Genomic DNA, 25,567 nt, shown 5'->3' on the forward strand with positions numbered 1-25,567 from the left:
GGGGGACTAGAAGCACACACATCCTCAGTCCTTACATTCACTTCCATTTGAAAACTAAACTGGTTTTCCATTCTGACTTCTAATACAAAGTATAAAGGGCATTCATCCTAGAGATGAAGAAATGCCATTTTTGCTTCCATGGGCCACTGAAGACTGAAGAGTCATTCCTACAAGTTCAGGATGTGTGTCACTAAAGTAGAAATATAAAGTATATAAAGTAGAAATATACTAAAGTAGAAATATGGCAGACATGCAGGAGCTGAGCTGCAAATGTACTGCAATGAGAGGTCAATCTGGAATAGATCTAGTTAACAAGTGGTGAGCTGGCAGCCATCAGTGGCACAGGCAGCAGGGGGCTCTGGCGCAAGAGCTATGCCCTAGAAAGGGCTCTACTGGCATCTGCTTCCGCTCATTCACAGTGGGGTGGGGGCAAAACCACCCCAAACCACAAATGGGGGCGTGGGGACTGTAGTGCACATGGCAGCAGCAGTGGCTCATCATTTCGACCTGACTTGCAGCATGTCCTTAAAAGTTGGCCCACACTGGCCTAGTTGCCAAAGGCAGGCAGCGTCCCTGAGCTTTCTCTGCCACACTAGGATGGGCTAACAATTGTTATCTGGCCATTATGAAGCATGAAGAATTGACCCCCACCCCAAGTGGGACAGGCAAAGGTGTAAGAATGAAACGGCACTCAAAAGGTATACTGTCTGTGGACACGTTACTTATTATTTTTAATTTTATTTATGAATTACTCCCTGTAAGGCATCCAGTAGCCACCAAGGCTAATAGCAGTGACGGACCAAGGCTTTATGAATCTGCCTAATCCTTTTTAAGAGCCATCACATTCCATGGCAATAAATCTCACGTTAATTATTTTGTGCTATCAACATACAGAGTTTGGCATGTCCTGAAGATACTGCCGTGTAACTGGATGAAACTCGAGTTCTAGAGTTTTGAAAGAGCAAAGGGAAGAACTCAAGGATTGAACTTCTGACTGTTCAATCAGTGCCAAAATTTCAGCTTGACAGATGGAACTCGGGTCATCTAGTCCAACCCCCTGGCGAAGAGGCATTCTGTTGGGGCAACCGCAACCTGGATTCAAGGTGCCAATTGGCTCCTAGTTTATATGTCTGAGTTTTTAACACTGGGAGGAAAGAACTGCAGGGGGTATGAGGAGGCTTGAAATGAGTGGTGCCATTTTTTCTATCCATTGGCAGCCATAGTTCATCCATGAATTTTTCTTACTCTGGAATTAAGGCATTCACAGCAGTGGAGTCTTTGTCAGATGTCATGGAGTCATGGTACTTCATCCAAGATCTATGACTGGTACGTTGAAGCTTTGGGGAACCATTCCAGAAACAGGTGGGGGAAATATCCTGGCAACATGTTTCACCTGTAGTAGGGAGGCAACAGGTTCCTTCTCCATGTTCTTCTTTCCCCATGGACTCTGAGCTGGCACCAAGTTGAGAGTAGAGGATCAAAGGCTTCAGACTAATTCCAGGCTGGAGAGGGATTCAGGGACACCACAGAACACAGTCTATCCAGGCACAAACACCAATCCAGCCCGTTCTGTTCTACTGGGTCACTCAAAACAAACAGGATACAAATTTGGTGTGTTTTCAGGGGGCAACACTATCACCTCAACCCCACTTAAAGTGACCAGTCGACTTGGGACGCTGAAGCCTTCTCCTTACGGCCCGATGTACTTAAGAAATTTCTGTATCCAGAGTATAGATCTGGATTAAGCCCAAGACAATCTGGTCAATGGCATTCTTGGAGAGATCTTCGCTGAACACCTAGAAGGAGAGAAAACCAGAAGAGAATTGTAGAGTTGGAAGGGACCCTGAGGGTCATCCAGTCCAACCCCCTGCAAGGAAGGAATCTCGGCTAAAGCATCCATGACAGATGGCCATCTAACCTCTGCTTAAAAACCTGCAAGGAATTAGAGGTCACCACCTCCCAAGCGAGCGAGACCACTCTGCTGTCAAACAGCTCTTGCTGTCAGAAAGGTCTTCCTGATACTTAGTCGGAATCTCCTTTCTTGTAACTCAAGTCCATTCTCCTACCTTAGAGCAGGAGAAAATAAGCTTGTTCCCTCTTCCAAGCAACAGCTCTTGAGATATTTGAAGGTGGCTATTATACCTCTCAGAGATGTGGGTGGCACTGTGGGTTAAACCACTGAGCCTCTTGGGCTTGCCAAACAGAAGGTCGGAGGTTCGAATCCCCGCAATGGGGTGAGCTCCCATTGCTCGGTCCCAGCTCCTGCAAACCTAGCAGTTCGAAAGCACATCAAAGTGCAAGTAGATAAATAGGTATCGCTCTGGCAGGAAGGTAAACGGTGTTTCCGTGCGCTGCTCTGGTTCTCCAGAAGCGGCTTAGTCATGCTGGCCACATGACCCGGAAGCTGTACGCCGGCAAGATGAGCGCCGCAACCCCAGAGTTGGCTGTGACTGGACCTAATGGTCAGGGGTCCCTTTACCCTTTATTATACCTCTCAGTCTCCTCTTTTTCAGGCTAAACATACCGAGCTCCTTCAACTGTTCCTCATAAGGAACCAGGTAGGAAGGAAAAGGTTCTGCAGAGAAGGGAAGTCACTAAGGTGGAAACAGGCAGTGGTGGTGGTTTTCCAGTTTACAGAGATTAGAAAGGTAGATTGCTGCTTGTGGTACGTTTACTCTGCCTATTTTCAACTCTGCAACAGGTTTGGATACCTGTTTCACTAGAGGGAACAGGAAGACAAAAGCAATGTGCATATGCACTATGGAAGTGAAGCTTCTCTCTAGTCACCTTCAGCTGCTTATTTATTTTTTAGCTATTTTCTGTCTCCAGCCTTAATTGTCAACCACGCTGGACCCTGCCTCTCTCACCTATCCCCTTGAGTTCACAGAAACTCCCGTACCTGGACAGGAGTTCTACCTCCAAGAGGAGCGACTTAATGACATCACTCAAGTTAAAACACCAGGTCTTGATCCAACATCTCCTATCTCAGAGGCTCTGTAGGAGTTCCTCCAAAAGTCTGAGAGGTGGCAAACCATGTCTTTGAAAAGTGAGGTGGAGAGTACCCTTCTCATGCTCACAGCTACACCAGTGCTACGGCAAATCTCATCCTAAGCAGAGAAAACAGAAGGTCCTGACCCTGTTAGAGTGACGATTTGCCACAGCTAATGCTGCCCACACCCGCAAGGAAAACCGAGATACAGGATTTGTGACTTCAACACACTACTACACTCCGCAAGATGTTCTAGGGAGGAGTTGGGACAGTGCTTTTTTCTGCCAGTACACCATACCTGAACCTCTCCTCCTCCCCCCCAAAAATTATTCCACTACATTGCACTAGTCTAATACCAGAACCACTTTTAATGTTTTTTCCTTCAATAATACCACCATTCCCAGCAGAAATAATCCCATAATAACCCTTCCTCTCCCTCACTCTCCACAATGCTTCTGCAGGCTCAAGATGGCAGATTTCTATAGTCCAAGAAAAAAACACACCAAGAACTCAGGCCAATGTAACTTTCAATAGTGGGAGTGGTCCCTAATTGCAAATCAATAGTCAATAGTAACAAAAACTAATGGGACGCGGATGGCGCTGTGGGTAACACCTCAGTGCCTAGGACTTGCTGATCGTAAGGTTGGCGGTTCGAATCCCCGCGGCGGGGTGAGCTCCCGTCGTTTGGTCCCAGCTCCTGCCCACCTAGCAGTTCGAAAGCACCCCTAAGTGCAAGTAGATAAATAGGTACCACTATATAGCGGGAAGGTAAACGGCGTTTCCGTGTGCTGCGCTGGTGCTGGCTCACCAGCTGCAGCTTCGTCACACTGGCCATGTGACCCGGAAGTGTTTTCGGACGGCGCCGGCTCCCGGCCTCTTGAGCGAGATGAGCGTGCAACCCTAGAGTCGGTCACGACTGGCCCATACGGGCAGGGGTACCTTTACCTTTACCTTTAACAAAAACTAATTCATTCAAAAGTATGTATTCTGATAATGATTACAAACTCAAATAGAGATTACAAACTCAAGCTCAAGATACACATTGATCTACCCACACTTGTTATCCTTGAGAAACGTAGAAAATAACAGGATATATTTATCCGAAAGTCTTCAAACTTACATGACCCTTTAAAAATTAGCTGATGAAGGTGAATACATCAAAACAGAGCCCTGTCCTGGTTTCTAATCCATAATTGCCTTCTGACTTCTGCTCAATGATTGAAACTAAGACTTCCACGACGAATCTGGACTAACGTGAACTTATCTCTACTCATAAACTCTTATCTCTAATTCTGTAATGAATTATTGTGTTATACATATTTTTATGAATTTGAGTTTGTAATCTCTGTTTCATAATCTCTATTTGAGTTTGTAATCCTTGTCAGAATACATACTTCTGAATGAATTAGTTTTTGTTACTATTGACTATTGATTTGCGAGTAGGGCCCACTTCCTCTACACTATTGAAACTTACATTGGCCTGAGTTCTTGGTGTGCTTCTTTCTTGGTATATTTAATTACAAAATTTCTATAGTCTGCACCCTGGTGGCTGCTCTTGCCGCCGTCTATAGTGACGAAGGGAAGTGTTTCATAGCCACAGAAAGCAGCTACTTCCCCACTTCCCCCATGGCAGAAAGGGGAAGGGGGCACTGTGACAACTGTGGCAGCTGCAGGGAGGGAGTGGAGGAGTGGGCGGCAGTGTGTGCACGCTCTCCGGGCTGCTGTGCTGGTTGCGCTCTCCCTCGCTCCCTTTTTTCTGGGCTGCTCCTCCCTGTGCGCCAGGGGCGGTTGGGCCTAAGCAAAATGTTCTGTGTGGAAGAGGAAGGAGTCTGAGAAGGATGACAAAGGGCAAGATGAGGAGTCGCCTAACAGCAGCTGCCGCCGCTGCCAAAATACGAAGGGCCTCCTGGAGAGGCCAACCTGCCGGGTCCAAAGCCCCCGCTCCCGGCAGGTTGCTGTGCCCTCCCAGTCTGCTCCAGTGGCAGCAGAAGCGGCGGCAGCTTTGGTTATGGCAGCACACTCCCGGGTTTGCCACGTTCATAAGCTGAAAGTCCGTAACAAGAGCGGAACACAACACGAGGTATGACTGTATAACGGCTGGGAAGTGGCTGGTGTGAAGCATGGAGTCCATGGACTGCAGAGGCACAGTAGCCAATGGCTGGCATTTCCTGTACAGTCATACCTCGGGTTGGATGTGCTTCGGGATGAGCGCATTTGAGTTGCACTCCGTGGCAACCCAGAAGTAATGGAGCGTGTTACTTCCGGGTTTCGCCGCTTGCCCATGCGCAGACGCTCAAAATGTCGTCATTCGCATGCACAGAAGCACCAAAACGTGACCCGCGCACGCGCAGACGTGGGTTACGTTTGCTTCTAGACACGAACGGGGCTCCGGAATGGATCCCGTTCACATCTAGAGGTACCACCGTACTTCTGATTCAGCATAAAAACGGACCATTAAGAAGAAAGGAGGCTACTGCGTGGGCCAGCTCCAAGACAAGAGTCCAGGTCCAGGTCGGGCTGAAAGGGGATACCCGACTGTTTGCCCCCAGCCAGCGGCCTGCCCACCTCTCACTCCCGCACCCTTACCTGCCACCAAGGCCTCTCTGCTTCAGCCTCAGCAGGCACCTCCACCCCGTAACACTGCAGGGCCAGGTAAAGGACGGATGCAGCGATATGCTGAGGGGGGTGTTGCAGGCACAGAGGCCCGTGGTAGCTGTCCCGCAGCAAGGCCCAGGCTGCCACGGCCACTGGGGTCCGATCCCAACTGTGCCGGTTCATCCAGTGCTTCAGGGACAACAAGTAGTGGAGAAGGTACTGCAGAAAGAGAACAGCAAGTGTCAGCGATGGCTGAAAACCCAGGGGCTCCGCTTGTGAGCAGCATCTCTCACAAAAGCTCTTCCTTTCAAAAAGGGATCAGAGCTTGTGGCAAATCAATGGCAGATGCTCTTCAAAGGCCATGTCCCTTGCTTCAGCCCCACTGGCTTCTGGTCCCATGATTCAGTCCCTTGGAGCTAACAACACAATCTCACAACTTTCCCCCACTTTGTCCTCACATGTGTGTGGCTCTCCAGCATGGAGGTCACCTTGGTTTAGGAAAAAACCTGGATGACTCCTGAACAACACTGACACTGTGGCCCTCAGTGTTGCTGGACTCCCATCAGGCACAACCTGAGCCCAACTAATGATTGAGAACGGTGGATGCCACAGCTTCCCCAGCCCCACTGAAGACCACCTGGCCACTTGGTAGTGGAAAAATCTCTACTTTTATTCTCACAATAACCCTGGAAAACAGATGAAACTGGCCAGCTTCATGACTTGTGAGGGATTTGAACTCAGGTCTCTCCCGCAAGCTCAGTACTTTATTCATGCCACCACACTGGCTTTTGCATTCCTACATCCTGCTGCCCCAGCGTCCAATCCTACTGCACCTGCTCTCAACCACGGAGAAGGGCTCCAAAGTCAGGAGTGCTGGCTCCCAGCCTGCCTGGGTTCATTCCCCCACCACTAGGGGAACGAGTGTTGCTGGGTACCATCTTTCCTCCCGGCTACTATGTCTGGCTTCCCTTCCCTTCTCTGGCCAGAACTGTGACTTCTGATCTGTTCCTCCTAGTCTAACCCTCTGCAGTCTGTTCCCATCTGGAAGGTGGAAGCAGAACCCAGAGGCTTGGGGTGCAAGGAACAGTTCCTCCAGGTGGGAGGAGAGTCGTGAAGGTGTAGCCCTTTGCCTCCCAAGCAAGTCATGCACCCCGTTTGCACCCTGAGCCCCCACCCTGAGCAGCCCGCACCTTATGGGGGTGCTGGAAGGAGACACGGAAGCACAGCACCCGCAGCATGAGCAGCTCACACTGGACAATGCTGTCTCTCAGCTCCCAGAAATGCATGTCCAGTTCCAGTGGGTCACTTCGTGGGTGCAAGTACCTGTGGGGGAGAAGAGGAAAAATTCTGGGGGTTTATGGGGTTCCTTCTTGCAGGTGACAAATTAAACTGATTTTTCTCTTTCTCTGAACACCCAAAGAAAGCTGCGTGCAAATGTCTTACAGAGGGAGGTGTTCCTTCTAAGCCTTAACAATCTTCTATGGAAATCTTGTGGAAAGCCAAATCCCTTGCCTAGAATTCTGACTGGGGCTACAGCCTTTGTTCCCCATAACTAGTAGATTTATCAACTACAGCTGTTAGTTGATTAATTGGTGGGGGGGCACTTTTAATCAACAAGGAGAAAGCCTAATGGATAAAGCATTTATTTCACTTTTTAAGTCAGTTTTCTCTTTAGTCTGGCTGATGGTTGCAGCAAGGGTCGTTTTTTGTTTATGCCACATGGGCTGTTCACATTAGGGTTGACCTACAAATTTTACTATACAGGGCAAATGTCTGCACTGCCACTTGTGAATAAACTTTGACATAAGCCAGTCAAGAGGATAACTGGATTTAAGCAGTTCAGAAAAGCAAGTGGGGATGTGTATGTCTTTAACCAAATTAAAAGAGGGGTAGTTTTGTTATTCCTTGCTCTTGCAAGAACACCCACCCACTGTGGAAAGCAGAGGATACAATGGCAAGATGAGTGAGGAGGGGCACAACTGTATAATCCCTCATTCTGTACATCCTAAGAGCAAACTCAGTTCTCCAAGTATGCTTCCTTATGTAGGTACAACACCACTATTCATGCACAAGAAGGCAGAATCAGCAGGCTTGGGGAAACCCCAAGGTCTGCAAAAGTACAAAAAAAGTAAATTAGAAAGGGACTCCCCCCCCAAAAAAAGCCAGTGAGAACAAAGCGTACTCAGTGGCTAAGGAATGGCTGTTGGGGAGGGAATAGAAAAATTTGAACTGCTTGCCTTATTCTGCATCCATGTAGATATATACTCCTAATACAGCTAAGTCCAGCGCTCACACTCGGCCCCTATTACCTGTGGCTGACATTGATGATGTCCCTTGTCCGCAGGTGCTGCTCTTCTACCTTCCCCGCCAGGTAAAGGGCAGCCATAGCTACTAAGTAGGGATCATAAGGTTCCAGAGGCACCTCCATAAAGAACCGGTGGTAAATGGTGCATGCTGTGGCAATGGGGACAGAACGCAAGCCCAGCTTCACACCTGTCAATGGAAAAGAGAATCAGGAAGGCAAGGACCGGGGACTGAGGGGGGAAGCAAACTGCAGGGCCCCTTGACTCACAGGTGGCTTGGCCACAAAGCAGAGTGCAGAAGAGGGAGAGGGCAAACTAACAAGGTTGTGGTGAGGGAAAATCCACTGGGAAGTTCTCCTGCACAAACCTCTCTAAAATGAATGGGAGCTGTGCCAAACCATGCGCAGATCCAATTCCTTTCAGTGATGCAGACTCATAATTTTTTTCCAGTGGATTACATCCCATTTTAACCATTGGGAGGAAGGGGCTTTCAGATTTTCTGCCTGTAGGCACCTAAATGTCGCTTCCACCCTCGAGATTCCTATGGGCTCCCCCTTCCCTCAATCAGGGCAGATTTCCTCCTAAACAATATTTCTTGATTTTCCTTGACGTTTTAGCTTCCGTTCTAAAATGAAGCAACCAGCCTTTTCCTTTTGGAGATATAAGACAAATTATTCAGACAATGTTTTTACCCCAAGCCTGCCTCCACCACCTTTCAGTTTTCCTGTGAGTGCAAAAGTACCGACACTATGTAATTTATTTTTAAAAACAAAATGTCATTGAGCTTAACAATTTATTACAGTTAACTGAAAACAGCATTAATTTTAAAAGAGCATACTGCTTGAATTGTTTTCCTGTTTCTCACTGACTAACAATGACGCCCACCAATTCCTCCATTTCGCAGCTCTGGGCTTCCCTCCAACCCAAACAGGCAGGACCCTCTACCCTCCAAGCCACAAAGATTGCCACACCTGGTCCTGTGTCTCCTCAAATCACCTTTCCCCTTCCAACATAACCCTCCTTTCTCACAGGAATTGGGGCACTACTGACCAAGCGTTCCTCAGCTGCAACAAAATACAGAGCCCAGCACCCCTCTCACCTGCCTCCATGATGAACCTGCAGACTTTGAAGTGTGTCCTGGCATCGGCAGATACCTGACCGGCCTCTGACAACCCAGCAGAATCCATGAATGTTGGTGTGTTCCAAAGAGTCTGCAGAAACAAAAAGAACCCAAAACTGCCTTAGGAAACGTCCCTAGGAAACGGCCTAGGCAAAGCCCCTTGCTCCCAGTAGGATGCTGCTCTTTGAGTCCCATTCCTTTGACTGACAGTCAGCTGCTACCACCTGCCCCACTCCCTAAGGCCATGGCAGTCTAGCAAGAGTTGCATGCTCAGGCTGCACTGAATTAAGGAGAGATAGGGAGGGAAGGGACGCAGGTGGCGCTGTGGTATAAACCACTGAACCTTGGGCTTGCCGGTTGGAAGGTTGGCGGTTCAAATCCCTGCGACAGGGCGAGCTCCTGTTGTTCGGTCCCAGCTTCTACCAACCTAGCAGTTCAAAAGCACGTCAAATTGCAAGTAGATAAATAGGTACTGCTTCGGCGGGAAGGTAAACGGCGTTTCCAGGCACTACTCTAGTTTCGCCAGAAGCGGCTTAGTCATGCTGGCCACACGACCCAGAAAAACTGTCTGCGGACAAATGTCGGCTCCCTTGGCCAATAAAGCGAGATGAGCACAGCAACCCCTGAGTCGTTTGTGACTGGACTTAACTGTCAGGGGTCCTTTACCTTTACCTTTTTATGGAGGGAAGTCCATCTCTGCCTAAAAGCAAAACATTATCTAAAACAGATGGGGGGCACTATTTATAACTCCTGTCAAGAGGAGCACCCAATACTAGCACCCATGCTCATAGCAAGTTGTAGCGCAAGGAGGACATGATTAAATGGAAACAGCATCCAGAAAATGTACTCCTTTGATGCCGCATTACAAGAACGTGCTTGTTCCTAACATATGGTAAGGCAACACTTTATATGCACACACTAAGAGAAGGGATGCAGCTCTGGCCTACTTCCACTGAATCAGCGGTGCGGGTGGGAGTGGGTGGGTGTTGGAGAACGCCCCAGAACAGCACATGGGAGGAGGAGGGAAGATGAATCTGCCATGCAAGCCGAACTGGAAGAGTGCGACACTGATATTCCTCCCACTGCAAACAAATCAGAGGAGTTCCCAGCAGGACATTGTTAAAGTATCTGTATAGGCCAGTGAGGAAGAACCACTAGGCTACAGGCCTGATCTGGCCCATGGCACCTCTGCCAAGGCCACACACCTCCTCCTCCTCCTCCTCAAATGTCAGAAGAGCAGGGAAAACCTCACCCACAGTTCAGCAGAGGCAGGATTCGTGGGTGATGTTCCTCAGGATTTCTGGGGTGGGGGAGTCTTAAGCCTTCACTTCCCCATCCAATAAAAATGAGTTAAGAAAAGCGAATAGCAGTGTGCGTGGGATTTGGAGGGGGGGCGTTAAACCTGCCCTCCCTCCCCATCCTGATGATACATCTTCGTGTGGGGGGGCGGGTGATGTGTCTTTCTCTCTACGTAAGTGGGGGAGCCCCTGCGAGAGAATATGGCTCTGGAAGGCAAGGGAGGGAGCATGTGCATATATGCACATATATGTGGATATATATATTGGCAGCCACTCTCCTCCTCCAGCTATCTTTTCTACTCTAGAGGAAGTATGAACACTCAGAATCAACAAACATGAATCAGGAGGGAAGAAGAGCTCTGCCGGATCATGTCAATGGCCTTTCCAACCCAGCATCCTGTTCTCACCTTGACTGACCAGATTCCCCAATGCGAAACCCACAATTCATTAATGCCACGACTGTTTAAAGACAGGGATGGAGGAACCTGTGGTACTGCTGGGACGCCCAAAAGCCCCAGCCGGTTTGAGCAACAGTAAGAGATCAGGGGGGACGCGGGTGGCGCTGTGTCCAGAGCGAGTCCAGATCCTAGGACTTGCCGATCAGAAGGTCGGCGGTTCAAATCCCCGTGACGGGGTGAGCTCCCGTTCTATCTCCAAGAATGGGTTCTCCAGTCAGTGGAGTGGAAGGAGGAGCGCAAGAAAGGCACACCATGCCCGGCCCCGAACCACGGTAGGAAAGTCCCTCTGGCATTACAGTGCCAGGGCACCAGACTTCCAGAGCGCTGGGGCCTACGCAGCAGCACCCAGAGTCTGCAAAGTTCGGCCCAGCTGGTGCCAATCTATTTTGCACCCTAGGTAAGGCGAAGTACTTCCACCCAATATTTTTAGTTGCTCACCTCCATTTGTCCAAAAAAACCCATGTCTTGTACAAATTATAACATGCTTCAAAATATAAAATACAAACGTAAAATGTTATCAGAACTTTGTAAGATGCAACGACGGTCTTTCTGCATAAGACTGCGCCCCTCGAGAGGTCTGCGCCCTGGGCGGCTGCCCGGCTGCCCTAAGGATGGCGCCGGCCCTGCAGAGCCCCCCGCGCCCCCCCGCCCGGGACTCGCCCCCCTCCCGAGCCTCCCCGGTTTGCCTCCGCACAAAGGAAAGGAGGGCGCAGCCCCGCCCTCGCCCCCCTCCGGGGCCCCGACCCGCCCCGGGCCCCCCCGGGCACTCGCTCGCCTCCGCCGCCGACCTGCTACTGGCGGGAGCCGAGGCGCGCAGCTGGCGGCGCGGGAGGAGGAGGAGCCCGGCCGGCCGCGCGCTGCAGCCGCTGCGTGGCGCCTCCGCGCGGACCCCGAGGCAGCCGAGCCGGCGCGCAGCTCCCTGGCGCGTCGCCCCCAGGCGGAGCCGGGCCGGAGGCGTCCTCTCGGGCGCGGCGCCGTCTTCCTCCGCGCGCTCTTCTTCCTGCTCTCCGCCCCTCGTCCGGCCTTCCCTTCCTGGCCTGGGCGGAGACTTCTTTCCCACGTGCCGGAGCCCCTTCCAGGCGCAGCTCTGCGTTGGCCGGCTGCTGCCCCCCGGCCGGGCTCCGCGGGGAAACACGCCTGGGCTCGGGAAGCAAGGGAAGCGGAGACCTGAAGCTCTGGCCCGGGCAGGTTTTTCCGTGAGCACCAGGAGAATACAAACGGGGGAACACACCGCGGAAAGAGCTTTTGGAGCCTTCCAGGCTTCGGGAACAAGGCAGAGAGCTCCAAAACTCTTTCCATGGACAGGTCCCCCGCCAACTCTCCCTTCCTTTCTTCCTTTCTTTCTTTCTTTTCCCGCCACCCGCATAAACCTGTGGTCGTGCAAGTATCCTAGGCTTTAAGATGCGAGTTAGCTGTAACTGGAAAGAGCTGTGGCGTGTTTTACAACGATTCCCCACGAGAGGGTGCCGGTTCAAAATTCATCTGGAACCAAATGGCCTGACGGATGGATGAGTCCGGAGTTACCCATCGCTAAGGAGGAAGCCTCCCATTGGGCACCGCGGGATTTACTTCTGAGTAAATAGCTAAGCAGCAGCGTACACTAGACCTAAGCCTAAACAATGCAACTGAAGCAACATTTTGCCCTGCCTCCTCCACTTGCTTTGCTGTTTATCTTATAATATAAATCATAGTCCAGTTCGTACAGCATGAGACTCTTACTCAGCGTTTGGGGTCTGAGCCCCACATTGGACAAATATTCCTACACTGCAGGGGGTAGGACTAGATGACACTCTAATAATAATAATAATAATAATAATAATAATAATAATAATTATTATTCATTATTTATACCCCGCCCATCTGGCTAAGTTTCCTCATGGTTCTTTCCAACTCTACAGTTCTATGATTCATAGAACTCTACACTTGGAAGGGACACAAAGTGTCATCGAGTCCAACCCCTGCAATGCAGGAACCACGGCTAAATAAGTATTAGACTGTAAAGTACCATGCACATTAATGGCAATTTTTATAAGAATTCTCAGGTCTCAAATACAGAATCAATGTTCATAAATGTACAAGGCAAACATACATAAACCACATCTCTGAAATAATACAGAGGAGCAATCCTGAAGCCATTTTGACTCTCCCAATTTGACCAAGTATTTCTCTGCAAGGAGGAAGGAAATGGGTAAAGCTTTCCCATTGTTTTTGGACTGTAGGGGCTTACACCTCACTGCAAAAACAGTCTGGCAAGTATCTGTTAAGCTGAGCAAACTATCAATATGTGTAAGAGGTTCAGTAACTATTTACCATCTCAAAAGAATGGCCAGGCTGCCCAGAAAATGCAATCAAGGAAGGCATTATCTGGTATCCTGGCAGACAGGAGAGAAGCAACACACTCCAATTTCTGCTGAAGACCACCTCTTTCTGTGATGTAGGTATGTTTTGGGGGTGGTCTTGGGTTACAGGGTGGGCAATTTCAAAAGTCTTTATAGGGGCTTGCGCACCATTGTTCTGGGTCTCTCCCACCTCCTTGCAAGGAGGGGAGGGAACTCTGTTGCAAGAGAAAAATAAAGATCTGCCTTGCTTTCTATGGATCTTGCCTCCATCCATTCATCTCTGACTGATCGTGGACTTAGGGAACTCAGTCCCTTGGGGAGTTGGGCAGCAAAAGCCAACCCCCCTATTTTTTCTATACCATAATATACATCAGAACCAGCTGATCTTGGTTTTCTTGATGGCATCTGTCTGTCTCAGGAAGAGTGTGCCATTGGGGGGCAAAGTCAACCCGTGGAAAGTTACAGCTCCTGCTATGGCTGTTGAGACCAATGCAGGAGAGGCATATTTTGTTGCAGCTGGGGCAGACGAGGGCATCTAGTTGTGCACCATGGTGTTTCTACAGGAAAACACATGGTGTTTACCCTATTGGAAGCTTCTGGTCAGTTTCAGCACAGTTGTCAGTTTGCAACCCAGAGTTTCCCCCCTTAAATCTGAGAATGGGGCTTTCCCTGCCTCTCTTCCATCCGGTGCTGCCATTCACACACTTCTTCGCCAAGCAGGCTGGTAGGTGGGAGTTGAGGCAAATGATAGAGGCAGGTGAAAAAAATGGATGGGAGAGCCCATGGCTGCCTCACCAGCCCCAACCCCATCCAGCCTCTAGTGGAGTTCTCCAATGAAGCCTGGTAAAAAAGGAAATGCCCTGCATTCATGCAGACTGCTCAACTCATGGCTGGTTGCACATTTTCAATTTATGCATTTGTACTGCAGTGACTGGGGGTCTGAAACAACATTTGGGAGGATATCCTTTTCGTTAGAAGGCTGTTGAGGAACATGCCTCCAAGGTTCAAGTCTCTGTCACAGTGAAAAAGTCCTGCAGCATCTGAAAAATCAAGCAGTTTATTGTGACATGCACTTTCAAATCCATAGTCAAGAGTCGATTTCACAAAGTGCGAATTATTAACATGTAAATGCAAATTTATTAAGCCTAACCTAACTTTCACCAGCTACATAGAGTAAATTGGAAGAGCACCCTGAGCACTGAGGTACACCAGAAGAAAAAACCCAGTGAACAAGATTTAAAGGTAACAGAAGTGCAAGGAACACATTCAGATAGCAAGATAAAAGCCACAAACAAAACATGACCTACATTTTCTGGAACATCAGAGCTTGAATACTGTGTGCCACAGCAAATAATGCTGTGGCCTTGGCCTTGTGGTGTAGTGGTTAAGAGCGGTAGTCACGTAATCTGGGGAACCGGGTTCGCGTCTCCGCTCCTCCACATGCAGCTGCTGGGTGGCCTTGGGCCAGTCACACTTCTTTGAAGTCTCTCAGCCCCCCTCACCTCACAGAGTGTTTGTTGTGGGGGAGGAAGGGAAAGGAGAATGTGAGCCGCTTTGAGACTCCTGAAGGAGAGTGAAAGTTTATTGGCTTGTTATTCTTCGTTTTGCTTTGTGATGTATTCTTGTGTATTTTTATGTTGTGAACTGTCCTATGATCTGTGGTTGAAGGACAGTATACTACTACTACTGTAGTAGTAGTAGTATTACAACAACAACGTTCAAAGGCTGAAGTTGTTTAGAACCTCAGAACAGAATTTTGAAACCACAAGGAGCAGAAAGTAGCTTAATTTAGTTTATAGTAAATGAAGCTTCCTCAAAGGTGAATTCTAACAAGGCTAACATATTCCCAGGTTTTCCTGTGTTTTCCTCAATATCACACAGCCCTGATGGTTAACAGTTTATATTCACCTGAGTTATTCCAATAAAGAATGTGAAAATCTTCCACTATATTAAAACCTGTGCTTTGTGTCTTAGATTACATGTTCAAAGTATCTAAGACTTGCAGTAGCTGAAAACCAGTGTTTGATATATGGAGGGGGGGGCAGAGGGGATCTGTCTCCCTTGCCTTTTGTGACGGCTTCTTTGGTTGCTTTTAGAAGAGGGGAAATGGTGGTGAGTCAAGGGTGGGGCTCGTGAACTTCTTTTAAATCCCCTTTACCTCCCCTCCTCCCATTAGAACATCCTGCTTGAATCTCATTAACACGGGGGGTGGGGGGGGCAGATTAAAACTTCTCTATAGCACCCTTGCCAGAAGCCACATCATGCCAAGCTGCAGTGTTGTGCAAAGGAGCCATGAGTTGGCACCTGCCAACTGTTCCATACTGTTGTACTCCCATCAGTAATTGATACTCGGCAGCTTGCACTGCTGGTGTGCAGAACACTACAACCTTGACAGAAATGTTTCATACACATCATCACCAGCTACTACCTGGGTCAGAAGAGCAGAGGGAGGCGTTGCTTGCAACCTGGCCATCTCCTAGGCTGAACTCCGTCTGAATTCAGTGAGAAAGAGCAGCATGAGCACTTAACACAGGGAAAACTCTGAGCACGGGACTGCTGCCACAAGCAACAGAATGAATTGACCCTTCAGAGAGATGCATCGTGAGGGTTTTGCTGAGTGCTGAGAAATCAGGATAAACATAGTGGGAGCTACTTTTGCATTTTAGCAGAAATATATTTAATTCTAGGCCAGTGACAGACAATAGTTTTTTAAAACATGAGAGAACCGCACTCATGTGGTGTGCTACTCACATACTCCTTTTGTTCCACAGTAGTCTCTTGTATGCCTCCTTCCGGAAACTCTTGCAGCCAAGCTGGTGCCAAATGTATTGCTCTGCTTTCCTTTGGACCACATCAGTGAGGCCAGGAGAGGGGGTCTTGTTGTCTGGGCTGCCCAGGACCCCCATACACTCTGCCCAAGCGTGCACCACAGGGAGGTTCCTTTGGTGTTGCTAACACAGCAAAAACAATGCAGGCGGTAGCAGTTACAAGTTACTGGTCTCTGCAGCCACAGCAGGTGCTGTGATTCTCCAGTGGTATTACTTCACCGCCCGCGCCCCCCCCCCCTGAAGTGTATGACTCCATTGTCTCTTAAGACAGGTGGATGCCAACAACAACAAATCCCTGGTCAAACAAGTTGTGCATGCTTTTGAAACAAGATCAAATCTGCCATATCTGTTTACCAGGGGGTAGCTAATGAACCTTCATTGCTTTGACAATGGAATGAGGTAGTAAAGAAGATTTCAAGTTTCTTGCAAATTACATAAAGGAAGTCGGAGAAGGATGGGGAATAAACAAGGCGAGGCTGGAGACGGCTTTCTTTTGTTGGGGTTCCTACTTCATGCCCGCAATTTAAAATGACAACACCACTTTGCAAAGTTGTTTGCTTTTCTAAGCTACATGTTGTATATCAGTTGGCTGAAGGTGTTCCTGGGTCTTGCCTTAAAGTACAGTGTGATTTGCAAGTTGAATCTATGCACTCAGAAGTAAGCACTACTGAGTTCAATGCAGTTCACTGCCTGGAAATTATGCCCAGAACCACAGTTGTGCCTCATGGATGATCAGGGATGTAAATTCATGTCTCCTGGATCAACACAGCTCCCTGGATTTTGGACTTTCCTTGAGGTTGTGGCAATGGGAGCTGCCATGGCACATGTGGTAATGAATTTCCTAAGTGCTGCCTTTGAACAGAGGTTCCCACATTGTTCCAGATGCTCAGCCCTACTCTCTTGCCTCAGAGGGAGCTGTTGCCTGGCAACTGCCAGAAAGGGAAGATGCACCTCCATCATGAGCTGAGCAAGGTCCAGCTGTCCAGCACCCGTCCTGTGCCTAGAAGGAGGCTCTGCTACCTACCAGGCAGAAGCCACGTGGCAGCCAAAAGGAAGACCAAGGCAGGAAATGCTTGCTGACTAATCCTGGCACCACAGAGACACTCTGGCATTAATGTCCCTGATAACAGACCTGGATGTGATTTTTATTGAGATTTTTTTTTGCAGTTTGAGAGACCCTCAGGATTATAAAGTGGCAACAAAACTATTCTAAATTAAATAAAGGCAGAAAATAGAAAGCTGGGGTTCAGCTTTTAACTCTACGACAGAGATGTATTTCCAGATCAAGGAATTTGTTTTACTAGATTATCTGTGTGACTCATTGAGGGGAACAGAGCCACATGCTACTGAAGAAGGCAGCCCCCTTCCCTCTGATGGTGGGGGGTAGGCTTTTAGTGTATCAATAATGTTATTAGAGAGAGAGAGAGCACACAAATTCATCATTTCAGTGCCAATGCTCATGTAGTCAAAGGGGCACCATCCGTGCGAAACCCACAGTTTCTGGAAACAGAAACAAAATATTTAGAAAATAATCCAAAAAACAAAGATTGAGCATTCTTAGTGGTCACAGAATGTTGGGTGACTGCTGTGGGGGAAATGGAATGGAGTATTCCCTCAAAGGGATGCGGGTGGTGCTGTGGTCTAAACCACTGAGCATAGGGCTTGCCGATTGGAAAGTCAGTGGTTTGAATCCCCGCGACGGGGTGAGCTCCCGTTGCTCTGTCCCAGCTCCTGCCAACCTAGCAGTTTGAAAGCACGTCAAAGTCCAAGTAGCTAAACACATGCTGCTCCGTCAGGAAGATAAAAGCCGTTTCCATGCGCTGCTCTGGTTCGCCAGAAGCGGCTTAGTCATGCCGGCCACATGACCTGGAAAAACTGTCTGCAGACAAACATTGGCTTCCCTCGGCCAGTAAAGCTAGGTGATCACTGCAACCCCAGAGTCATTCACAACTGGACTTAACTGTCAGGGGTCCTTTACCTTTATCTTTTATTCCCCCCAAAAAGAGCATGACTGACTGAAGAGGAACCTTTTTGGCCCAGTGGGCCAGATCTTCATCAACCCCTATCCTGTGAGCCAACTTTGACAGATAGGCAGAACCACCCAACCTCTCAGTCATCTGACATCATCTGAGTTCCCACAGGGAACTTGCTCGTGCACCTGAACAAAGAAAGACTGAACTCCCTGCCCCTCAGCTGATGTGTAGGAAGGTCAATCCTGCTTTCCACAGGGTGCAGCTGATCCAGACCCATGCCTGACATCACTTTGACATCAAGGGCAGGGCCTGCAGGGGAAACAGCCTTACAAGTCAAATGGGGAGGCCTAGAGGGTCAAAACTGGCCTGTGGGCCAGATGTTCACCTCCTCTGGCCTCTGGAATAGATTAATGTTATGTACTGAAGTTCTCACCCTGGGCCAGCAGGGGGATACTCTAGATAGTTATGCAAATGAAGGCTCGAAAATGACATTCAGTGATTGGATGGATACTGTAGATAGTTATGCAAATGAAGGCTCGAAAGTGACGTTCAGTGATTGGATAGTTTTAGAAAGTTGTTACAGTAACATGGTACTGGAGCTCTATATAAGCAGGCTGACTGAGCCCTTCAGTTCAGTTCAGTTCAAGAAGAGCTGTTTGAAGAATCGCTGTGTCGTCTGATATGTTCACCCACAACTTAACAATTAATAACTGCAAAGCTTTGCAAAGAGCCCCGAGGAAAGCACCTTGTAAGGCTGGTTTCTAGTTCTAAGGTTTTCTTATTACGTTTGTATATCACCTTTACTGCAGGGACATGGAGCCGTGTGCTACTGAAGAAAGCCGGTGTCAGAACTGCGTCTTTATATCAAGTGTGAGGAAACTTTTTCAGCCCAAAGGCCACATTTCCTCACGGAGAGCCTTCCGAGGTCCACACTGCCATAGCAGCCAAGGCCAAAGAGAAGAGCAGCTGCAGCAATGGATGGGACTCTCACCTTTGTACTGCAGGTTCCATTTCAACCCCATGGAAGCCAGAGTGTTTGCTGCATGTGCCTCTTTCTGAGCCAAGCAAGAAGAATGATCCCAGTTCAAGTGTGGAGCAGATTCAGAGAGAGAGACCCATGTAAAGCAGAGGTTGGTGGGCTTGCAATCTAATGAACAAAAGGGGCATGTGGACAGAGGCTGGTGAGGCATCCCCTCGCCTGCCATGTTTCACACGGATCCAGCCCCTCTCACATGTGGCGTCACAGCTCCTTGGATGGTCAGCCATGTTGGGTTGATCAAAGAAACAAAGCTTTTGAGGTGCATGGCGCTGTTTGGCACGAGGTAGAACACTGTAGCATCCCAAAGCTTGTTAGTGTTTGTTCTCTAGAAGGTCGCTTCCATGTTGTTGCGGAAGCTGCCTATAAATGCAAAAAGGCATCTAGAGCTGAAGCAGTAAGAGGAGAGATGTAGGCGGCAGCCGTTCTAGACGTATTAAGCCTGGTGAGACTCGCTCTGCATTCATGATTCCCAACCTTCATTCCATCTGGCCGTTGCAGGTAAAGCTACCAAGCCCTTTTTTCTGATGTGCTACATTTGCCACAAAGTAATGCACTGTCTGAAGAACCACAGCGCTATGTGTGTATGCGCACACACAACAACCACCACCACCATCATAGGGAGGTAAGCTAAAACAGTCTCCCCCCACTTCCCGTTACCGTGGTTTCCATTCACATGTGAGCCATCAGTTTGTGACTGGAAACTTTTTTTCCCTGGGCTGGGGGAACATGGAGAGAACAACTTATTATTTGCTACTGTTTAGCTAGGATCTATGCTGATTTCCAGCAGCCTTCATGGGGGTGGGGTAGGCAGGGAACAGCCTGAGAATCAATCAGACCCATTAGGAGTATGTCAAGTAGCAAGCCTTTTAAAAGTCTCAGGTATCACATCTCCTTGAAGTCACCGCTGATCCGTGGGCAGAATGCTAACTGCAAATTGGGTTTGGGGGGGAGGGAGAGAGAAGACATTGCAGGTCATGGGGAAGAGAAGGCAAGGAAGCAGAGATGTTTTCAGACCACCACGTACTCCTCCTTTCCATCTCAGGATCATTTGTCCAAATTTAACAGGGTCAAACAACAGTCCAGGTGGCCATGGATGAGCCCTCCTTGCCTGACCCAGGCAGGGCCATCCCTACCATTAGGCACAGTGAGAAAAGCACCTTGGGCAGCATTTATAGTTGGATATATTTCCAAGTTTCCCACAGTCTGACTACACCAGGGGGTAGAGAGGGGAAGTAGGTGTCCATTTGACTTACTGTTTCAAATCAGATTGGACCTGGTTTGGTGGGAACTGCAAAACAGACGTGTATTGCGGCTAACGTTGTGTGTCTGCGGCCTCACAAGGCAGCAGTAGGAGCGTGCTGGACGCAGAGTAAGCAGGAATGTGTACACAGCCGTCCTCACATGCTCCTATCCATTTCTTTATCCAAATAAGCAAGGATACATTCTGGTCAGACCAACATATTTGGGCTGTGAAGCACAGCAAGTGGGAAGTGTGGCCTGGGGACACTTCCAAGGGCCAAACAGAGAGGCGTGGAGGGCCACAGTCTACCCTGTGACTTCTAAGCTAGCCTGCTGCCCTTGTGTGCTAGGGAGGACATCAGCCTGGTCACCAGTGTTGAAGCAAGATTCAACCACCAACGCAGTCAGCCTCTATATCTGGAATGGGGAGGAGATATCACCTTGTCTTTCACCTCAGGCAGCACAATGTCTTGGGTGGACCTTGCAGATAGCTGCCCATCCAAATATACAAGTCCAAATGGTTTAGAATATAGGTCAACTATTGGAGGTGCTGAATCTGAGAGATGTTCCTAGCTCTTAAAAGATAAGGAGGTGTGAAGAAATGGGCTTCCTTTGCAATGGAGCTTTTCTGACAGGCCACTGAAGAGGACAGATGTATTGGCCTGTGGCCCCCCTCCTTCTAAATGACCCTTCAGGAAAATTAGCTGCTGACCAGAGGTCTACAGGACCATCTTATGCACATCTGAGTTCAATGTGGCTTACTTCAGAGTGGGTAAATGGGTATAAGTGCAGCCTTTTACAGACTGTACTATCTTTATTTCACAACAGAACCTCTGAATAATAATGCAGTGGGCTCTGCAATAGGATGCTGATTCACACGTGCTTGACCTTTTCTTTTCTTTTCTTTTTTGCATGGCTTGGAGATCTGCTCAACCTGTATGTGAATGTATGCATACACAAACCATATACCACAGAATGCCAGTAATTGTTCAGCCAGTGGCAGACTTTGCCTCTCATGCTCCACTGTGCAGCGCTGTAGTGGCGCCCCCTGCAGCACAGCACCCAGTGTGGCCAAACTGGTGGCACAATTCTCAAACCGCTTCTGGTACAGTGACCTCTTTCCCAAGGAAACCAGACCGGGTGAATGTACTGCAGGCCAGGACATCTCAGCACTTTGAAAACTGGACAGGAGTCTACACAGCCATTATGATATGTACTATTTCCAGCCTCAAAGGCTTTCAAACTATGAATTGACTTTCCCTTGCCAGGAAAAATAAATTTAATAAGCTGTGATTCAGAAGTACTGAGACTTTTAAATGAAAATCCCTGCCTATCCCATTTTTGGAGGTTATTTGGGGACATGCTATGTGAGAATGAGAACAGAAAGAGAACTTTTCCAAATATGAAATTAGAAACTGTTGTGCATATAGAATTAAAGGGGGGGAGGGAACTACGTTGAGCTGTTCTTAAGTACATTTCCTGTCACTGAAAATACTCTGTATTCAAGAAGAGCACCATCTTGGTTAAAATGTCAATTGGGAGCAGAGGGGGAGGAATATAAGCAAGGTAGCCAAGACACAAGGGGGGGGGAGCAAGCACTATGGGATGGGATACAGTGTGGTTTACAATTGCATTATGTCTGGCCTCTTAGTTATTGATTTTTCTCCTTTTTCTATTTATAGCAGCCTCACTCAGTGTCAAATCTCTTTCAGCGGTCACCGGCTCCAGCAGAAACAGGGCTGAGAAAGGAGGCAGCAAAGCCAGACAGCTGGGAGGGGGCCGGGAAGAGATTTGGGCTGTGCAAGGATAGCATAGCTTATAGTGCCAGCAGGAAAGAGCACCAGCCACAACGATGGCACCATCAGCACCATCATCTTAAATAAGATGGACAGTTCCACCTCCACATTCATACAGGTTCTCTCAAGAGCCAAGATGGCTGCACTCCAGCTAAGTGTATAAACTATAAAATCAAGTATACGAAGCTAAAATCATTGCATCCTGACAAAGTGTCTGTGACAATGACCCTTAGCTTGAGGGCAGGGAGACTCCTGGGAAGCATCGGTGGGAAGAGTCAAAGAACTGGCAGCTCCCCGTACCCACCGACATGCCAGGGATGAGGGCCTGTTTGTGGCTAGCATGGCTCTGAGGCACACCTTTCCTCCTCAACAGCTCCCTCCTCTTTCAGGTACCATCCCCACGACACTGATCCCACCCCCGTCACCAGAGAGCAGGAGCAGCATGGCTGGTTGTGGGCCTGTGGCTATGCGCTTAAGGGCACTGCTCCTGTAATTCCGCTGCACCATCCGCTTGCCCTTTAGAAATTACAGGATGCAATGTAAGCAAAGTCATACTATGACTATGTGACTGAATCCCACCTGAAAATAGCAGCCGTCTGAAGCACCCTCTGAGAAACAGATGAAAAGCTTTGTCACTTGCAGATGACCTGCTTAATTGAACATTCATTCTGATTTGTTTGCAGGGAGGTTAGACAATGCCACATCAAGCAAATGTTATCCTACACTTATTCTGTCACTTCCCAGATTGCAAAAAGCCCACTTTGGGAGAGGGGTTATTGGGCAAGAGTTTGAAATCAATCATAACTGTGCAACCTGAATTTGCTGGCATGTGATTGAAACCCACCTAAAAACAGAGACAGCCTGGGAATGCCCTGCATTGGATAAGATTCTCCTGGATGTAGGTTTTCAGGTTGTATCGAGGGATGCTGAGACTGAAAAACACACAGCAGGTTGAATCCATATATCTATAGCTATAGCTCTATCATCTATATCTGTATTTATATCTATATCTATCTATGTCAGCTGTATCCAGCCATAAGCAAAAGCTATAGATAAGGCCCCGTGATTGAACACTCCCCCATGAAGAGGCCTATACAACAAACCAATTGTTTCTCCACAGACCATATTATGTCATGTTATCTTTCTTTTCTTCACCTTGGTATAGTCTCTTGAATGACTCATGCAACCCTGAATTTAAGATGATGTCATTGCTATTCTATGATGGGAGCTAAACCTTATTTAAAAATCAATGGATAGAATTATCTGTTCCTCCAGCCCAACTGAACTATCCGAGCCCAGGAAGAGTTGTCAAATTGTCCCCTTTCCGGCAACATTTTCGATCTTGGGATGGCCATTTCTGCATCAACCAAAAAAGAAAAGGAAATGCAGCAGGCATGCACACACACACACACACTTACTTTGAAGGGCAACACATATTTATTAACCTATGCTAATTTATATGCCTAGGTGCCATTTTAGAAATTGTTACAACTCACCAAAGTAAGGAAGTCTTATGACCAAGTGACCTGTCGGCCTGCTGAGTCAGCTTTCCACACTAACTGTTGATGAGCCGCTCCTGTTCTCCTTCCTTGTGGTCCTGTATCATTAAACCAGACTTGAACAGAGCTGTCCTCTGCCCATCCCAGTTCTTTGTGCATGGCCTCATGGTCCAGCAGCAACCAAGAATCCAAGTCGGAAGCCATGGTGCCACAAGCTGAGGAGGGGGACCAGGTTCCTGGCTCTGGGCCTGATGGTGCTGATCAGGGACTCAGGAAACATGATGCTGGCAGGCTGGTGCAGACTAGACTGGCTCCCACTGGACCATGGCCCATAAAATCAGAGCCAGGACCTTCACAGCACCTTCCTTTGGGCCCTAGGAATTCAGGGCCTTCCAGACTTCTTCACCAGCCCAAGAGTGCAGTGAACACACCAGGCAAGAGGCCATGGACAGAAGCAGCAGAGCATCTTCAGGCCAGAAGGATGCTGCCCTGACTCCCTAAGCATCTTCAGGAGCCTATGCAATCAGGGTCCCTTAAACAGGCTGTTGTGTGGACAGAGCCTTAGTCCAGCCCTCCCTCTGTGCATCTACAGGGAGAACCAGGCCAGTGCTAGACATGCATTGCAAAGTGCAAGTAGAAGAAATGGCTATCCCAGCCTTCATCAGCCTGGGGCTGATGGGAACTGTAGTCCAAAACATCTGGCTGGAGGGCACCAGTCTGGCAAAGGCTGGGTTAAACATTTGTGTCCCAAATACAGGTGCTTCATCAGAACGCAGCTGAAGTTTGTTTAAGGAAACAACCACCAGTTTCCACATCCTGTTCCATAATGCCTGCCTGTCTTTCACCTGTTAAAAGTAATCCTTCCCAGGAGTATGTAAGAGGGAAGTGCTACTCCAATTTTAATTGAGGAAGAAAATAAAGGTGCTTTTTATATCAGAAGTCTGGGAAGCATTAGGCAACTGTTTCTGATCGAAAGAAAGAAAGAAAGAAATTTAATAAAGGACATGCGACTTCTCTGACATATATCATAAATTGTGCTTTCTTTTCTGCTCTGGCTCAGCTTTGCCGAGAGTACGGGAATCACACACTGGCATCTCTTGAGTGGGTAATGGAGAAACAGAATGAACCAGCCAAGGGATGAGATCATCTGTTTATACTCACTACTTCTTCCATTAAAGTGGGGAGGGGAGGGAGGCTTTTAAGGGCTGATCGCTGGCCTGTGAAACTAGCCCTTTGTTTGTCAGGATGATTCTTGCCGTCTCTCTGCTCCTTTGTGTGTGAGCCTGACTGATGATGTGCTCCTGGCATGTCTCCCCCTTTCAAAAGAGATGGTGCCATCTGAGAGATACACTCAAAGAGACCAGCAGCATTTCAGCTAAGTAAAAGCTGCGGGGAACAGTGGAGTCATGGCTGGCCCACTGACCATTCAGCAAGGTGTTTGCGTTGAGTTGCAGACATAATAAGAACTCTGCTGGATCAGATCAACTTCCTACCTCGTCCAGCATCCAGTTTCCTTGAGTGGTCAGCCAGATGCCTAAGGGATGTCTGCAGGCAGAACATGAGGGCAGCACCCTTCTTCTCCTTCTGTGGTTCCTTAGCGACTGGGGTTTAGAGATGCCGCCTCTAATTCTGGGTGAATTATACATAGCCATTGTGATGACAAGCCATTGACAGCCTTTTCTTCCATGAATCTGTGTAATCCCCTTTTAAAACTGTCTTAAGTCCTTGGCCTTCACACTACATTTCATAAGTTATTGCTGCATCTTGGAAGTAAAAGAGAAAAGGAAACAGGGCATTAATAAAGATGTTATGCGGGTTGTTCTCTTGTTCTGTAGGTTGTTCCTGTATTGCTGTGAGCACTGTGAGCTCAGTAAATAAGTCCATTTCGGTTTCTCTTGGTTTCCTATTTCTCTAATCTAAAGTTTGGTTCACAGGTCATTTTCACACCAGTTTGTGAGTTCTTTTGAAAAAAGTCCTCATGAGAATTCCTCAGAATTTTGGTGCACATTTCCACGTAATATACACATATTTGTACGAATTTTGTGATATACACATTTTTAAAAGCATATATTTCATAATTCTACTTACAGT

General features: G+C 48.2%; 1 protein-coding gene across 2 annotated transcripts; it reads right to left on the reverse strand.

Moving 5' to 3' along the window:
- Window positions 1-722: 722 nt before the first annotated feature.
- CCNQ (cyclin Q) lies at window positions 723-24,996 on the reverse strand. Of its 2 annotated transcripts, none has more exons than XM_081844558.1 (6): window positions 24,970-24,996; window positions 8,987-9,098; window positions 7,894-8,077; window positions 6,775-6,907; window positions 5,576-5,803; window positions 723-1,796 (listed from the first exon to the last, which is right to left on the reverse strand). In XM_081844558.1, the coding sequence occupies exons 1-6, from the start codon at window positions 24,979-24,981 to the stop codon at window positions 1,707-1,709; spliced, it is 759 nt and encodes a 252-aa protein (XP_081700684.1). In that variant the 5' UTR covers window positions 24,982-24,996; the 3' UTR covers window positions 723-1,706. The 2 variants fall into 2 exon arrangements, with proteins under 2 accessions (XP_081700684.1, XP_081700685.1); XM_081844559.1 differs by lacking the exon at window positions 24,970-24,996 and adding an exon at window positions 11,552-11,700.
- Between the last annotated feature and the right edge of the window lie 571 nt (window positions 24,997-25,567).

Source organism: Podarcis erhardii (genome assembly GCF_964252035.2).
Source record: "Podarcis erhardii genome assembly, chromosome: 17".
Classification (NCBI taxonomy): Eukaryota; Metazoa; Chordata; class Lepidosauria; order Squamata; family Lacertidae; genus Podarcis; species Podarcis erhardii.